This window comes from Cuculus canorus, unplaced genomic scaffold (assembly GCF_017976375.1).
Source record: "Cuculus canorus isolate bCucCan1 unplaced genomic scaffold, bCucCan1.pri scaffold_113_arrow_ctg1, whole genome shotgun sequence".
NCBI lineage: Eukaryota > Metazoa > Chordata > Aves > Cuculiformes > Cuculidae > Cuculus > Cuculus canorus.
The window spans coordinates 17,644-36,210 of record NW_026527759.1 but is presented as its reverse complement, the minus strand read 5'-3'; the positions used below and the strand labels follow the sequence as shown (position 1 = coordinate 36,210).

The following is an 18,567-nucleotide window of genomic DNA, read 5'->3' as shown; positions in this document are numbered from 1 at the left end:
TTTCTTTGTCCAGCAGAGAGGGCTTCTCCCTCTGCTTTGCCTGGATGGGGCCCACTCTTGAGCTGCTGAGCGGGCTGGATGTTCACCACAAAAACCTCTGTCTCTGAGCAGTCTGCGACACCGTTCCTACCCAGGGTCTCTGCTGGCCTCTTCCGTCACTAAAGAAAATTGCTTTTCTTTTCCTTTACAGACTTCCAGTTTACAGAAGAAAGTCGCAAGAGCCCTGCCCGTCCTTAGCAAGGGCACGTGGAGTCAGAACCGTCCGTCTCCCCAAGAAGCAAGAGTCTCCTAAGGGCCCTCAAAGAGAAAAGCCCTTTCCGTTCCCCTGGAAGATCCAAGACGATGGACCAGGCTGCTGAGGAACAGCCCGGATGCCAGAATGCCTCTTCTGTTCAGCCAAAGCCAAGGGGAAGGAGAAGGAGAAGATAACGGGATGGGGACTCTTAGGTCCCTTTCCAAAGTCCTTAAGTATCTTAAATTCCAAAGGGATCGATTTATGATGAATGATATATTGTTTGGAAATACTTGTTGGTTTCTCTGGAGGAAAAATAAAGAATCTTAGAATCATAGAATATTGTGAGTGTGAAGGGACCTTCTCCTAATATCCAACCTAAACCTCCCTTGGCTCATCTTCCCGACATTCCCTTGGGTGGACAAGGTATCGTGTGGCCCAGTGTGTCTCAAGAACCCATCACCCAGTAGGAAGGCACAGGCCATGAAGGGGGCTTGGAAGCTCACATCTGGCAGTGTCTCTGACAGACCAGCAGAAGGCACCTGATTGACACATTGAGTGTGAGATCCTCTAGAGGGGTCAGGCTCATGGAATGGTGGGGTCATAGAAGATGTGGGTCATTAAAGAACTGTGGCATTGAAGGATCAAATCAAAGCAGTTTCATAGTAGGCTCGAAAGAGAGTCAGAAGATTCAGATTAATAGCTAATCTATTAATAATAGATTAAATAGCTAATCTGCTATTTAATCTGGTGTGTGCTGACCTCTGGTGGCAAAAATATCCATAGGAATTACATCTATTTCACTACAGGTTAGAAACGTGAGTTTTTCTCTTACAAGGAGGTAACAGTAAACCAGCAGGACAGGGACCAGAGGCTGGCAAGAAACCCCATCCCTGGAGGTGTGCAGGGCCAGGTTGGATGGAGCCTTTGACAGTCTGATTTAGTGGGATGTGCCTGCCTATGGCAGGGGGGTTGGAAGTAGATGATCTTTAAGGTCCCGTCCACCCCTAACTATTCTATGATTCCATGAAAACAAGGTAAAGGTGTCTCTGATGCTGAGCAAACCTGGATGTGTTTCATTAATCCAAAGGACCAAGCCCTGATCCCATTAACTGAAAGGCCAAGCCCTGACCCCCAGCCCTTAGGAAGGGACATTCTGTCCCTCACTCAGTCCTCATGGCTCTTCCTGGGGCAGTGGAATGTGGAGATGGGCAATGCCAAGGGCAGGACCGTGGAAAAACACCTCCTGAGAATGGACAAGGAGGCAATGAGGCCCCAGGGCTGGAAGGATTTGTCATCTCCTCATGGGCATCCATGGCAGAGAGGACAGCCACCACCAAAGTCATGAAAAGGCTGCTCTGGTAAGGAGCTTTCAGCTTTTCCACATCCCTCTGTCCTCTCCACAACATGCTGTCCCACAGTGTTGCATCACCTGTGCCTCTTGCCCTGAGGCTGCACTCATCTCCCCGGCTGCCCCACCTTGCTGTCACCTTCCTTTGCTGATGTCTCTCTGTCCTCCCCGACTCTTGCTTGACACACAAAGCTCTGGGCTGATCCAGACTCCTTCTGGATGACTTGTGGCACCACAGCACTGCCCTTTGAGTGATATTTCTTTCTCCTCTTGTCCAGCCTGGACCTCCCCAGCTACAAGTTTTAGCATTATTTCTTTCTCATGCCATTTTCCACTATGAAGAAAAACTCCACCATCTCTGAAACCACCCTTGAAGCACTCTCAGGCGAATCCTACGGTGTCTGCAGCCTCCACACCAATGAGCCCAGAGGCCACTGGTCATACGCTTGAGGTCTCCAAACCCCATCCTGGGAGGCCTCTGGGCACTCTCCGGGGTGTTTGCAGGTGAAATCATAGTGTTCAGAGGCCAAGAAAGACTTTTTCCCAAAGCCTGTGTTGGCAGGACGAGGGGCAATGGCTTTGAACTGGAAGAGGGGAGATTTAGATTGGATGTAAGGAAGAAATATTTTACAATATGGGTGTCAAGGAACCGGAACAGGTACCCAGAGAAGTTGTGGATGTCCCATCTCTGGAAGTGTCCAAGGTCAGGAACTTTGAGCTAAAGCGAGAAAACCGATTCAGTTCTAGCTCAGACCGGAACAAACCAGTATGGACTAAGAGATGGAGATTGCCATGGCACACGGCTATGTATGAGCTTGGGATTGCATTGTGATCATAGTAAAGCTTTAGGCACGTGGACAGAGCGGTTGAGCAAATCACTTTAACAGCTTTAGGATATGAACACAGCCTGATAGATAACAAAAAATATAAAGAGGCCAGTAAAACAATAAAGTTTGGCTTTTGCTCACAAAGTTTTGAATGTCGTGTCCATCCCTACAACAACACCTATCTTTCCATATTTGGTTTCTACCGGTATATTTCCTACATGCATTTCCTTCTCTCTGCTCTTGGGGCTTGATTGTCAACACCTTTCTTGTCCTTCAAGGGTCTGGAAATGCCTGCGGGACATTTGCCACCCACATCTGCCTTTTCCAAGGACCCCAGAACTGCTCTGATTGCTCTGGCACCTTTGAGAGCACATTCAAGGGTCACAGGCAAGGGTGATGCAGCAGACAGGAACATTTGCACTGAGCCTGTCCAGGGCAGGTGAGATGAATCTCCCTGGGACGGTGGGGTTTGTTCCTGGAGGCACACACAGAAATGCCAGAGTTCTGTCAGGAGTCCACATCTGAGCTGGCCTCGTGGACTCCTCATGCACCCAGAGATGTTCACAGTTTTCCCCTTTTACAAACAAAGGCAAGAGTCACAGGATTTCTCTGGACTCCCAGAGAATGAGATGCACTCAGACCTGTGGTGTATCCCACCACTCTGTACTTGTCTGAGATACCTCATGTCATGAGAAATGGACACAGGGACATCAGTTCAAGAAAGCACATCCCAGTCCTGCATTCAGGCACTTACTCTTGGGATGTTGACCTCAACATGATGTGACCTTGAGAAACTTTCTGTCCCACAGACCTTCATGAAACCCAAGGAAGGGCTCTTTGTGTTCTCTCGGGTTCATCTCGTCTCACATACATGATGTACGTCTTCACATCTCGTCTGAACAGTGTGAACTTTGACCTCCTCATTCCATGTCCTTCCAGGGAGGGAGAAAGAATGTCTCCAATTTGGAGTGAGAGGGCAGTGGTGGGAATGGTGCTTTTGAGGGGCTACTCTCCACAGCTCCAAAAAGGCCTTGAGAGAAAGAGCTTAGGAAAGAAAAGTCATTGAATATCCCTTTATTTTGTTGAAACACACAGAGAGCACAGCTCCTAATTTACGCAGACAATCAGTAAGAAAAGTAAAAAGAAGAAGACAGTGAATTATAGACAGGATGACAAGATTATCCCAATAAACCAGCAACACCAACAAGAAATACAGAGGCCTGTCTGATCCTGCTGTGAGTTGCAGGATAACTGCTATGCAGAAGGTGATGAGCAGTTCATTGCTTTAGAGAACCATCGAGTTATCAGTTTCCACACTGCATCCTTGAGCTGCTGGTTCCTCAAGCTGTAGATGAGGGGGTTCAGTGCTGGAGGCACCACTGAGTACAGAACTGACACCAGCAGGTCCAAGGGTGGAGAGGAGCCAGAGGGGGGCTTCAGGTAGGCAAATGTTCCAGTGCTGACAAAGAGGGAGACCACGGCCAGGTGAGGGAGGCACGTGGAAAAGGCTTTGTGCCGTCCCTGCTCTGAGGGGATCCTCAGCACTGCCCTGAAGATCTGCACGTAGGACACCACAATGAAAACAAAACAGCCAAACAATAAACAGGCACTGACATCAAGAAGCCCAACCTCCCTGAGGTCAGAGCGTGAGCAGGAGAGCTTGAGGATCTGAGGGATTTCACAGAAGAACTGTTCCACAGCATTGCCCTGGCAGAGGGGCAGGGAAAATGTATTGGCCGTGTGCAGCAGAGCATTGAGAAACCCAGCGCCCCAGGCAGCTGCTGCCATGTGGACACAAGCTCTGCTGCCCAGGAGGGTCCCGTAGTGCAGGGGTTTGCAGATGGCAACGTAGCGGTCGTAGGACATGATGGTGAGGAGAAAATACTCTGCTGAAATGAAAAAGACAAGCAGAAAGACTTGAGAAACACATCCTGAGTGGGAGATGATCCTGTTATCCCAGAGGGAATTGGCCATGGATTTGGGGACAGTGGTGGAAATGGATCCCAGGTCAAGAAGAGAGAGGTTGAGGAGGAAGAAGTACATGGGGGTGTGGAGTTGGTGGTCACAGGCAATGGTGGTGATGATGAGTCCATTGCCAAGGAGGGCAGCCAGGTAGATGCCCAGGAAGAGCCAGAAGTGCAAGAGCTGCAGCTCCCGTGTGTCTGCGAATGCCAGGAGGAAGAACGGGGTGATGGAGCTGCTGTTGGACATCTGCTGCCTCTGGGCACAAGGCACTGTCATAGAAGGAAAGACAGCAACAAATTAAGGGAGATGTCTTTGTGCAAATCAAAGCTATTTCTCATTCCCCTCTCCATGCTGCTCACACCCTGTCCCTTTTCTCTCAGCCCGTCCTTTAGCTCCGTGCCTGCAGCCCTGCTCGGTGCCGGCTGAATGTGCCGGGAGGAGCAGGGCCTCTGCCCGCTGGCTGCGAGGAGTCAGCCCTGCTCTGCAGCAGGGGGTGATGGGGACGGTGGGGACAGGGGACACTGCTGGGGATCAGCTTTGTCCTGGGGAACTGCTCCTGGTGCAGAAGGGCCTGTCAGCATCTGCACTGCCAGGGACGAGGAAGGCAGGGAGGGCAGAAGGCAGGATGAGGGGTTTGGGTTTTACAGCTCCTTCTCCCACCCTGGGCAGTGCTCTTGGCTGTCAGAACTGCTCAGCATTTCTGCTGCACTCCGGGAGATGTGAGGGGATCCTGCAAGGTGAGGGCATTGCCTGTGACTCAGTACAGAGGAAGGCTCTGTCCCTCACTCTTGGTCTCAGCTGACCTGGGATTGCACCTTTCTGACATGGATGGGGATCACACTCCCATGTTCCTCTGAAAAACCATCAGGCCCAGCTGAGAGCAGAGGGATTTACTTCACACCACTCAAAGTCTCGCCCTTTCCTAAGTTCTGAGCACCCCACTTTCAGCCCAGGACACACACGGCTCCTTTCTCCCACCCAACAACAATTTCTCTCTTGCAGCATCTCTGCATTTCTCCATGAGGCTTTAAGGTAACACCAAGATGCTGTGGTAAACATTTGCATAATGAGGGAACCTCAGAGCTTGGAAGGAAACCTCAAGGAGAGCCAAGTGTCCTCAGGATGGCATTTGATTAGAGGAGATTCAGCTCCTTCCCAGCCCCACTGACTGCATTGCCCACAGCCTCACAGCTCAGAGCAAAGCTGGGACACGGGTTCCCATGGACACAACGGCAGGAAAGGAGCCACCAGGGCAGTGGGGGACTGTACAGCTGCAACTCCCATCCCCAGAGAGCCTGGCAGTGAGAATGAGAGAACAACAGCAAGAACAGAGACAAGGGGAGAAACAGGGAGAAAGAGAGTGAGGGTCTGGCTGCGAGAGGCCAGGGCAGGGGCAGCCGGGCACACAGACAGTGTTCCCCTTCCCCAGCTGTGCTCACCCCCTCCCAGACACCAACCTTGCCGGGCAGTTGCTCTCAGCCCCTGTGCTCTGGAGAGGGCACTGGAGCTGTGGCTGCAGAGGAGGGGGTTCAGCCCTGGAGCCCAGAGCCCTGAGGGCAGAGGCTTTGCTGGGTGGGAGAGGAGGCCAGGGGGCTTGCTCAGAGGAAGGGGCTGCCCTGGAGGGGAGCACACAGAGCTCTCTGAATTCTACCTCCCGCAACATTGCTGTATTTATTCCCCTCTCATTTCGTGATCCAATGCCTTCTGATCGACATTTTCCTCCTGAGTGCTATTTCCCTGTCCATGCCTTTTCCCCGTCAGTGCTCACAGACCCCATCTGACCCTCTCTGCTCTCCCCCAGCCCTACACAATCCTGCCTGTTTGCCGGGTAAAGCTGGGCACAGGGTCTTGTTTATAAGCAGAAAAGGACAGCACAGACTGAGCCTGGTGGGTCCAGCAGAGGTGATGCTGGTGGTGTCCGTGGGCAGAGGAGCAGCTGGAGACACTTTAGGAGGCTCCTATCAGACCCACTGACCCCTCAAGGACACAGCTCAGGAGTCTCACTGATTTCTTCAATCATGACAGCCTTTTCTTCTATTTTTCCACTGAATTTCCCCAAGGGCAGGAAAGTGAAAAGGGAAACTCAGGAGAGTTCCTTATTTTTAATGTTATCACTGCCCTGATCTTCCTTTAGAATGTCCTCTCAGAAATATCCTGAAGGCATTTGGAGCTGTGAGCAGCTCTGACTCACACAGCACCTCCTGAAAGCAGAAAGACCCTCTCCTGCCAGGAGGTGCTTCTTTCCCCCCATACCTTCTCTCTGTGCCTCCATGGGGAACTCCCCGGGCAGGCTGAGCACCAACTCTGTTTTTTTCTCTGCTGGAGAAACAGCAAGAGCCCTCCTGACAGATCCCACAGGCTGTGGCTGTGTTGGCTTTAGGAGATCCCTCCAGGAACTGCACCTGCATTGTCCTGCACCCAGAGACTCACCTGGAGAAGGGCTGTGAAGATTTTCTCCAAATGAAGCCTCCTCTTTCCTCCCACCCCACCCTGCCTTTCCCCTCTCTGTGCCTCCCTCCTCTCCCCTCGCTGCCTGCAGGCAGTGCCCTCAGCCCTGCTGGGCTTTGCAGAGGAGCTGCTCCTGCCCAGAGATGGCTCTTTGTAGCGCTGCCCACTTGCCACCAGCTCCCTCCGTGCCAGGAGCCCAGCCCAGCTCAGCAGCAGAGGAGCAGCCCAAGGCAGCCCTTTCTCTGCCCCCTCGGGGCTCCCTCCAGGTGTCCCTGGGGCTCCAGGGAACTGCTGAGAAACAGCCTGAAGCCATCCCTGATGTTCCCTCTCTCAGCTGAGGAGAGACACTTCTGTCCTGCTGTGTCATTGCTCCTGTTAGAAAAACAGCTGGGCATGAAAATCAATGTTATTGTCCCATCATTAGACAGGACAACAGGAAGGTGACAGGGAATGGTCTCAACTCTCCACGCTGCGGGTATCTGTTCCATTGAGTGAATTTATGCATTTCATTATAGGTCTTTAGCCCTGGAGTCTGAAAGACACTCAGCTCTCTTCTGTCCCAGCCATGTCTTTGTGCTAAGCAAAGGCTTCACACACATGGGGTTTGGACACTTGGTCCCAGTTTTCCTCATTGCAGGGATGAGGTTGCCTGGTGCCACAGCTGCAGGGCTTCAACCCCAGTGGGCAGCAGTGCCCTCAGCCAGGGGCACAGGCAGGAGAAGATGGAGCTGTTCCTGTGTGAGACAGAGCTGGGACATGGTCACAGAGCTCAGCACAGAGAGTCTTCAAGGACAGCATCCTCCATGCTCAGCATGGGTCCAGACCGAGATTCAGTCTCAACTTGAAAGGCCATTCAATGGCCCCATGATGAGTGTTTGCTGCTTCAGACCTGTGTGGGCACTGCTGAATTTAGGCAGAGCAGGTGTAGAGAGATATGAGATCCTCTGTCTTCCTCTTTGTCCCTGTCTTCCCCAGCAAGGTCTCCCAGGCCACTGTGACTCAGGACGGGACTCTGGAGGAGATGGAACAGCGGTGTGTGGGGAACAAGTCAGGGATCACTTGAGCAAACACAATCCTTCCCAGCCTGCAGGTCAGGAGAGAGATTATCCCAGGGAGCTGAGTGAGCAGGACGATGTCCCACTGAGGCCACTCTCCACCATTTTCACAAGGCCATGGAGACTCCCTGACCACTGGCACTTCTTCCACTTTGCATGTCCTTTTCATATATGGCCAATGGATGAGCAGGGGAGCTAAAGGCTGTGCCCCAGACATTTTCCCCTTAAATCCTATTTCTGGATATCTGAAAGAGAAGGGGACTGGATTCCCTTTGGGCAGATTGTGTCTCACCATCCTTCTATAACCAAACTCCTCTGTGACCTGAATGATTTGGGACTCAACTCTTCTATGAACCAATACTTCTATGACCTAACCACTCTAAGACTTTTCTGTGACCCGATCCCTCCTTTTCCTGACTGAACTCTCATGCTTCTAAGACTTGACTCTCCCATCACCCACATATTTTATGACCCTTCTAGCACCCAAATTTTTATGCTCTGAGACTTCTGTGACATAACACCTCTATGAACCTTTTGGGACTGAATTCTTCTATTATTCCTCTATGATCCATCTCATCTATAACCTGACTCTTCTTTGACCCGTCCCTTATATGACCTGACACTTCTGTGACTTGAGCCTTCTATAACCTTCTATGACTCGAGTACGCTCTGACTCTTCTATCACATGACTTTCTATGACCCAAGGCTTCTATGACTCTTCTACGACACAAATCATCTATGCCCTGATGATTCTATGACCCGAAACTTCTATCCCAACCTTTCGATGACCCAACTTTCTATCAACCAACACCACTATTAAGTGACCCTTCTATGATCTGACTCCTGCATGATGTTATTCTTATATGAGCCAACAGCTGTGATTTTAGCACTTCTATCACCCAAAATTCTATGACTCTTCTATGACCTAGTGCTTCTATGACCCAACACCTCAATGACACACCTCTTCTACAACCCTACACTTCAATGAGCTTTCAAGGACCCATCTCTTCTATGAACCAACTCTTCTACCACCCCACTCTTCTAGACCTCATATATGACCTGACTCTTCTAAACCCCAAGCCTTCTATGGCACAAGCCTTCTATGACCCAATTCTTCTATGATCCTTCTACAGCTTGCTATGACCTGGCTCATCTAGGACCAGAATAATCTATGACCCAGCCATTTTATGTCCTGACGCTTCTATGATCTGATTCTTCTACGGCCCTTCTGTGACCAAACTCTTTTATTATCCAAATCAACTCTCGTGTTTCTGTGACTTGATTCTTCCATTATGGGAAAATTCTGTGACCTGAGACTTGTAGGAACCTTCTATGAGTGAATCCTCCTGTTGCTCCTCTAAGACCTGACACATCTATAACTCTAGTCTTCTGTGACCTGCCTCTCATATAATCAGGCCCTTCCATGACTCGAGCCTTCTAGGACACAACATGTCATTCCATGACCTGACTGTGGCCTGACAGCTCTGTGATGTGACTTTCTGTGCACTGACTCTTCTATGAGTCTTCTATGACCTGACACTACTGTGAAACTTTTGCGACCTGATTATTTTATTTCCTGAGGGTTCCAAGACTCTTTTCTGACCCAACCCTTCCCTTAACCAAACCTTTTGTAACCGTTCTATGACCTCCGAAAACACAAATAACCTCACACTTCAGTGACTCGACTCTTCCACGGCCTGAATATTCTATGAACCTTTTATGACCTTAATCATCAATGACCCAGTTCTGCTATGAGACTTCTATGACCCAACTCTTCGATAAACCTTCTGTGATTGAATTCCTTTACCATTCCTATATGAACCAACCCTTCTACCACCTGACTCTTCTCACACACAAGTTTTCTGCCACTCTTCTATGACCCAACACTTTTATGACCCTGCTCTTCTAGGACCTGACTCCTCTAAAACTGCATGGATCTTGGTGTGAGAGCCTTGGCATCTCATGTAACCCTACAGGCCTGTGTTTGGAATGACATGGAATAACTTCTCCGATTCTCATTCAGCGGTGTGAGAATGTTCATGTCACCAGCATCATTGCAGTCAAAGCCAGATCTGCCTGCCCAGGGCCTGGGGGTCAGGCCTTGGCCTTTCTGCTTCACCAAGCAAACCCAGGATTTTCTCAGCATCACAGCTGCCTGCACGGTGCCTTTGCCTGCCTGCAATCATGGCCTCCAATTATCAGCTCTAACGAGTCCCTGGGGAATCTTTGTCACTAACCATCCTCACTGAGACCAATTAATACTTCAAGGAACTCTGAGTTCTGCTTTTAACTTCTTGAGAGCTTTCTTCATTCTCCTCTCAGAAGATGAGGTTTAAGGACTCATCAGCAAATCCACCCTGGGTCTCATTATAATACAAGGATCCTTAACGAGCTCTTTGTCTTCCTGGAGATTTCTCCAGGTCTTCAAGCCTTGTACATCTCCTTGGAGTCATTTCCCAGTGTGGTTAAAGAGGAAGATTTCAAAGTGCACCTAAGAAATACATGTTTTAATTTAATTTCATTTTACCATTCTTTTCAGATTCATAGAATGGTTTGGGTTGGAAGGGACCTTAAAGCCCATCCAGTTCCAACCCCCTTTGCCATGGGCAGGGACACCTGCACTGGACCAGACTGTTCAAGGCCCAATACAACCTGGCCTTGAACACCTCCAGGCAGGGGGCATCCACAGCTTCCCTGGGAAACCTGGGCCACTGCCTCACCAACTTCTTTGTAAATAATTTCTTCCTAATGTTTAATCTAAATCTTCCCCTCTCCAGTTTAAAGCCATTCCCCCTTGTCCTACCACTCCATGTCCTTGGAAAAAGTTCCTTCCCAGCTTTCTTGGTGACCACCTTCAGCTACTGGAAGGCCACTATAAAGTCTTCCCGAAGCCTTCTCTTCTCCAGGTTGAGGAATTTCCAGGAGAAATTCACATTACTTTGTAAAATCTCTTTTGAAAGAGCACAGAATTGGTGAAGATCTCTTGTGAGTGAGGACAAGCAAGCACCAGAGTGCCCATGACCATCTCCTCAGACACTCCTCAGCTGGCCAGGTCTCTGCCCATGATGCTCCATGGAAGTTTTTTTGACTTGTGGGTTAAGCTGAAAATAGTTTAATAGCTGAAAGAAAAAAGATAAAGACTTACATAATCCAAACCCAAAATGATTGTAAATGCCATCACTTCCCACTTCCCTCAGGCAGACAGAAATCCTAACAGTATACCATCACCCATCACCTCGAACAATAAAAATCTCTGTTTCTTCTGCCACCGATGTTTTTCCCTGAGAGTGGCATCTATGTTATGGGATCTCCTTCTGGTCAGTCGGGGTCAGCTCTCCTGGCTGTGTCCCCCTGGCAACTTCTTGCCCACCTGCAGCCACTTACTGGAAGGCAGCAGAGTGAGCAACTCCTGACGCTGTGCAAAGGAGACAATCACTGCCCTCACTCTTCTGGCACCAGGACGATGCCACAGGACCCAAAGTATCTCCCATTTCAAAAGCAAAGTAAAGAAACTGGAGCGGATCTGGAGGAGGTCTGCCAGGATGGAGTTAGGGGCCCACAGCATGAGGTGTGAGGGCACACTTAGGCCTCCTGTGGAGGCTCAGGAAAACCTGCTAAGTGGGTCTCTACATCTTCTGCTCCTAGAAGAACTTAGGGAATAATAGAGCTCAGGTGACCTCTAGCCCAAAGCCCAGCTCCAAGCAGCACTAGCTCTGATGTCAGACCAGGCTGCTCAGTCAACGTCAGCGTCCACAGAGAGTGTTTAGACATCAACAAGTCACCAAGGCTACAAATAAAGGAAAGGACTTTGGCATTTGACCGGCTCCATGAACACGTCTATTGGTCAGGCACACCTTCTGTGATACCTGGGAATGTCCACCTTCTTGTGCAGATGAGTGGGATCCTTCTGCCAGACTCCTGGGCACACTGCTGGTTCATGTTCAGTCGGCTGTCAACCAACACGCCCGGGTACTCCTCCTCCAGGCAGCTTTCTAGCCACACTTCTCCTAGTCTGTAGCACTGCATGGGGTTGTTATGACCCAAGTGCAGGATCCAACATTTGGCCTTGTTGAACCTCATCCCATTGGCCTCAGCCCAGCAGTCCAGCCTGTTCAGATCCCTTTGCAGAGCCTCCCTACCCTCCAGCAGATCCACGCTTCCACCCAGCTTAGTGCCGTTTGCAAACTTGCTGAGGGTGCACTCAATGCCTTCATCCAGGTCATTGATAAAGACATTGAACAGAGCTGGACCCAGTACCGAGCCCTGGGGAACCCCACTTGTGACTGGGCTCCAGCTGGAGTTAACTCCATTGAGCACCACTCTCTGGGCCATCCAACCAGTTTTCAACCCAGGAGAGTGTGCGCCTGTCCAGGCCAGAGGCTGACAGTTTCTGAAGGAGAATGCTGTGAGAAACTGTGTCAAAGGCTTTCCTGAATCCAAGAAGACCACAGCCACAGCCTTTCCCTCACCAGTAGTCGAGTCACTTTGTCATGGAAGGCCATCAGGTTAGTTTGGCAAGATCTGCCTTTCATGAACCCGTGGTGACTGGGCCTGATCACCCGGTTCTCTTGCATCTGCTTCATGATAGCACTCAAGATCACCTGTTCCATGACTTTCCCCGCCACTGAGGTCAGACTGACAGGCCTGGAGTTCTCTGGATCCTCTCTGCAACCCTTCTTGTAGATGGGCACAACATCAGCCAGCCTCCAGTCCAGTGGAACTTCCCCAGTCAGCCAGGACCACTGGAAGATGATGGAAAGGGGTTTGGAAAGGACATCCGCCAGCTCCTTCAATACTCTTGGGTGGATCCCATCCGGCCCCATAGACTTGTGGGTGTCTAGCTGGGCAAGCAAGTCTCTAACCACCTCCTCTTGGATCATGGGAGCCTCATTCTGCTCCTTTAACTCCTGGGTTTGTACACAGAGGGAACAACTTCCCTTACTATTAAAGACTGAGGGAAAGAAGACATTAAGTACCTCAGCCTTATCCTCATCCCCTGTTGTTGTTGTTCCTTCTGCATCCAATAGGGACTGAATATTCTCCTCAGTCCTCCTTTTCTTGTTAATGTATTTTTGGAAAGATTTTTATTATCTTTCACAGATTTAGCAAATTTGATTTCTAATTGGGCCTCAGCCCTTCTGATTTTTTCCCTGCACGATCTCACTTCCTCCCTGTAGTCCACCCAAGATGCCTGTCCCTTCCTCCAAAGCTCAGAGACATTCTTCTTCTTTTTGATGTATATCAGGATCTCCCTGCTCAACCGAGCTGGCTTTTTCGCCCCCACCAGCTCCTTTTCCAGAACACAGGGATGGTTTGCTCTTGAGCTGCTAGTATTTCATTTTTTAAGAGCGCCCACCCAGCCCTCGTGGGCTCCCTTCCCCTGAAGGACTGTCTCCCATGGGACTTTGCCAACCAACCTTCTGAACAGTCCAAAGTCTGCCCTCTGGAAGTCACTTCTGTGACTATGGAGTGACCCAATCCTTCTTTGAACTGAAACTTCTATTACCTGGCTGTTCTCTGACCCTTATATGAACCAACTCGTCTATGATGCCTCTAAGACCCATCCCCTCTATTACCCGACTCTTCTACGACTTTTCTCTGACCTGAATCTTCTGACTCTCCTTTGACCCTGCTATGAAACTGCATTGATTTGATCCTTCTATGCCCCAGTTCTTTAATGACCCACATCTTCTATGACCCCACCATTCTATGAGCCTGACCCCTCTGGAGGATCTCACAGTCAATGTGTCAACCAGGTGCCTTCTGCTGCTCTGTCAGAGACACTGCCAGATGTGAGCTTCCAAGCCCCCTTCATGGCCTGTGCCTTCCTACTGGGTGATGGGTTCTTGAGACACACTGGGCCACATGATACCTTGTCCACCCAAGGGAATGTCGGGAAGATGAGCCAAGAGAGGTTTAGGTTGGATATTAGGAGAAGATCCCTTCACACTCACAATGTTCTATGATTCTAAGATTCTTTATTTTTCCTCCAAAGAAATCAACAAGTATTGCTACACAAATAAAACATAATGTGGAAAAGGATCGCTGGTGTTGTTTCATCATAAATCGATCCCTTTGGAATTTAAGATACTTGAAGGACTTCGGAAAGGGACCTAAGAGTCTCCATCCCGTTATCTTCTCCTTCTCCTTCCCCTTGGCTTTGACTGATCAGAAGAGGCAGTCTGGCATCCGGGCTGTTCCTCAGCAGCCTGGTCCATGGTCTTGGATCTTCCTGGGGAACGGAAAGGGCTTTTCTCTTTGAGGGCCCTTAGGAGACTCTTGCTTCTTGGGGAGACGGACGGTTCTGACTCCACGTGCCCTTGCTGAGGACGGGCAGGGCTCTTCTCCTTGGAGGCCTCAGCGACCCCAGACTGGGAGGGGACTCTTGCGACTTTCTTCTGTAAACTGGAAGTCTGTAAAGGAAAAGAAAAGCAATTTTCTTTAGTCACGGAAGAGGCCAGCAGAGACCCTGGGTAGGAAAGGTGTCGCAGACTGCTCAGAGACAGAGGTTTTTGTGGTGAACATCCAGCCCGCTCAGCAGCTCAAGAGTGGGCCCCATCCAGGCAAAGCAGAGGGAGAAGCCCTCTCTGCTGGACAAAGAAACCAAACACAGCAAGAGGAGTGTTCCGCTGGCTTTGCTCTTACAAGACAAGGGCGAATATTCTCTAAGCTCTCCAGACCAAGGCTCCCCTGCAGCGTTCCTGCACGGGGACGGTGGCAGAAGGCCAAGGAGAAGCGAGCCTCTCCGGCAGGGGAATGCCAGCACCCAGCACTGGAGCGGCACAGGCCAGAGGAAGCCTTCCCAAACAAAAGATGAGAGCAAACACATCTTTCCTGACATTTTGTTTGATAACTTCTATCTCGGGACATGATTGAGCCCCACGCATTCAATGGAAGATCAAAACAACACACGACAACGCCTCACTCAACCCTCTGTGAACAGCTCTGCAATGTCAGGAGGATTCCTGCCTGGAAAAGGGACTTCCTCCTCCTCATCCTCCAGCCCTCGCCCTTATGTCACCACTCAGCCTCTCCCACAGCATCTGTGCCTCTCGCATGTCGGCATCGGTTCGATGCTGCAGCAGATTCGCCGGGTGCTCGGGAAACTCCTGGCCTGATCAGGAGCCAAGCTGGGAGGGAGCCAGCCCTGCCCTGAGGATTTGCTTCCCAGGGCTCACTGCTGAGATCCAAAATTCCTCTGCTCACACACACAGAACCATTTCCAGGACACAATCCAAGAGCTGTCAAGTAATGTTTCTCCAGCTCTAAGCCAATTCCCCTCAGAATGAGTGAGGTGCACACAAGCCATCGGCAGCAGCCTCGAGGATCCCCTCAGCCTGTGTTTTGCCAAGGGACGCTTGCTCTCCTCAGCCAGACTGGGGCACAGGCGTGAAACCATGAACCCCAGCTGGCTGAGAGATGCTCCGAGCAGGGTCTGTGTGGGGCTGCTCTTTCTGGCTCTGAACAACACCCTTCTCTTGGGCAGATCTCACAAACGCTTTTGGAGATGGATGTCAGTGTAGGAACACCATTGCCCAACAGTTATTGGCCTCACAAGCGGCTTTGGTGGCAGCTGAGGTGTTGGTAACCCACAGGGCTCTGGATGTTTCCAGAAAGGACGCCCCATCTGCCCGATCACTCCCCAGAGCTGAGCCCTCATGGTGTGAAAGCCAAAGGCAAAGGCAATATCGACCTCCAGGGACTGCCCAGGGCATCTGCTCTGCGCACCAACCCCCTCAGCTCCACTGTCTGCCGGCACACGGCACAAAGAAGCGGGCAGAGCTCAAGGTGTTGGAACCCCCTCCTGCAGCCCTGAGTGCTGACAATGCCTCAGCAGCTCTGGAGGAGCCCCAAACACAGTCCCACACATCCCGGGCAGGGAATGAGCCAGAAATACCAGACCCTGCCTGTCTGAGTCTGGGCTGGCATCTGTCGATCGCTGCTGGTGTGCAGCTGGCCCAGGAGCACCCAGGAGTTCCCTGAGGACACAACTTCCCCAGCAGCGTGAACCCTGGCGGCACTTACCTGGCTCCGCCCTTCGAGCTGGAAGGAGGCCTTCTCCTTCTCCAGCTCCTTGCGCTCCCGCTCCAGATCCTCCCACCATCTCCGGAGCTGCTGCTCACGCTGAGCCAGCCTGGCCTCCTTCTCCATCAGCTCCTTCTCCCAGGCTTCCCTCTCCTTCTTCCTCTTCTCTGGGGAGCTCTTGGACATCGGTGACCCTGCTGGCAGCAGGGAGGCCGAGGTTTCACTCTCTCGGCATTCCTCCTTCACTAAGATGGGCAGGCTATGAGGAACACACGCTGCTGCTCTGGGTGATGCATCTTTCTCCTGCCCTTCCTCCTCTTGCTTTTCTTTAGGGCTCAGTGCATTTTTCTTCATACGGGAGTAGATCCACCAGCACCCCAGAATTCCCACCGCTCCAGGAACGGCATAGAACAGAACGTCACGGAACCGTAAAGCCATGCTGCAGAGACTCAGTTTTTCCCTAGAAGGAGAAAGAGAAATCTTGGTCAAATGGTCACAGGGAAGGGAATGGGAAGCCTAAAGTTCTATCAAGGCCTTCAGGTATTTCTGTGAGCACAAACAGGATCGTTTTCCAGCTGCTCTGTACATCTCCATCTCTGCTCCACCAGCAGGACACGGAACAGGAACCTCACCTGAGACCAGGGATACCCGGACATTGTTCACCAGGGCACTCATCACTCTCCCCTCACCTTGATGCTTAAAACAATTCCCCTCCTTTCTGTGAGTGCTCCCTGCTGCCCGCTCCTGTGGTCAGAATTCCTGCAGGAACACCCTACGAGCTGTCTCACAGCCACACCACAAATTGACCTTAACGGAGCTCCCATCACTCCCCTCTCAGCAGTTTCTGATGGAGCAGAGCCCCATTCTTCTCCACTGCCCTGTTCAGCTGCACCAACTGCACGAACAGTTCTCCCACACCATCCTGTGGCGCAGGACGGCAGCAGCAGGACACCCAAGGATGGACAGGGCTGTCCTCAAGACCAGCAGATAAAACGCTTCTGTACCGGAGACGGTCATCTGGGACAATCCAGACCCAGTGTGGAGCACTGGATGCACCACGGAGTTCCCTCTCAACATGCAAGAAGAGAGTTTGGCAAACACTCACTCCAGATATTCAGGGCTCCCTACACCCAGGAAGGTCCATTCTGGGGACCGGCTGCTTCAAGGCTCCACCAGAAGAGAGACCAGGACAACTCCCAGGTGTTGGAGGCCCCGTGCTCTGCAGGGACAGACCTGACCGTGCTGCCGCTCCCTGCCCCCTCCACATCCCGACTGGAGAGATTACGCCACCAAACCCAAACATCAGGGGAAATCCGGATTGCAGTTAACGACTGCACTGAATGATCCCAGAGCAAACAAGCAGGCAGCTAAATTGGAAGGGAGCTTCAGCATCCAGGCCAGGATGGCTCCCTGCACAGCCCGGAGTCAGCGATACAGCACTCGGAAACAAATCTGATCGGGGTGAAGGAGCACAGGGCAGGGCTGGCACAGCTACACCAAAACAGGACCGCCTGGGCTGGGAATGTCTCCCATGTGGAAAATAACCAGGAGCACAGGCTCCAGGTCCTAGGAGGCACCAGAATAGGAGCTGACAGAACCCTCAAGAACTGGAGGCCCTGCCATGGAGATTAACCCCCGAGCAATGACTGCGCAGAAGCAGACACAGCCAGACCTGACCTACCCCGGCCGTAGGGGAGAGTTTCCTCTCCGGCAGAACCGGCACCAGACAATGAGACGGCTGAACCGCAGCTGCTTTGTTTCTCACACACAGAGCAAGGCGCAGGCAGCTCCCAGCGGAGAGACCACCTGCCTCCTCCAGATCCTCCTGGAGAGTGAGTCCAGAGGGTGCTTGTCCTGGACAGCAGAGAGGTCTCCGAGGACACAGGGCAGCATCACAGACGATGACATCACAGAGGCCACAGTCAGTGGACCTCATTTTCTTGCAGAAGTACTAAAGGGGGAATCTGAATTCCTACAGATGGATTGGGGATTCCATTTTCCTTTACCACCTCTGCCGAGTGGTAATGTATAAAGGATGAAGCAGACCCTCAAAAGACAAAGTGCCAAATTATGCCAAGAGACTCATCTCAAACAGACAGAGGTTTTGCCGTCAGCCTTAGTGCAAGTCAGGGTAACCCCCGGGCAAGAGGAAAAGGGAGTCCTTTTGCAGTGCTCTATGGAAAACCATCCCCAGAAATTGGTCTCGCTCACCACAAGGCAGAAATGGGTCTAAAAGGGGGAGGAATGCTAAGAAGCTTTTGATCTCCTGTCCCATGTTTGATTCCCTTCAATAGAAATCTGAATCATCAAACCCCACTGCCATTAGATCGTCAGTACGTCACCCTCAGCCAGGAGGTGAAAGCAGCAATGGAACCAGGATGGTGAAACAACATTTTGTGTGGGTTAGGATTGTCCCTAAAAAGATGGTTACAGAGTTTGGTACAAAACATAATGGCATTTGTGAGAATTATGCTGATGATTTGCATCATGTTTGGGAGTTTAAAAATGTGATTATTGCACTAATAGCTCCCATCTCAACTATCGCTTCTCTGGCAATAAGAATTACAGCCATGGGATGGATCTGAGACTCCTCCGACAATAAGGAAGATCGATCCATGAACGAGTCTCAGTGGGGGACTTGACAGAAGAGAATCAGGTGTAAAA

At 51.0% G+C, this 18,567-nt stretch overlaps 1 protein-coding gene across 1 annotated transcript; it reads right to left on the bottom strand.

The window, feature by feature from the left end:
* Positions 1 to 3,664: 3,664 nt before the first annotated feature.
* On the bottom strand, positions 3,665 to 4,636 carry LOC128850600 (olfactory receptor 14A16-like). Its single transcript, XM_054055560.1, has one exon. The coding sequence runs from the start codon at positions 4,619 to 4,621 to the stop codon at positions 3,665 to 3,667; it is 957 nt and encodes a 318-aa protein (XP_053911535.1). The 5' UTR covers positions 4,622 to 4,636.
* Positions 4,637 to 18,567: the final 13,931 nt, after the last annotated feature.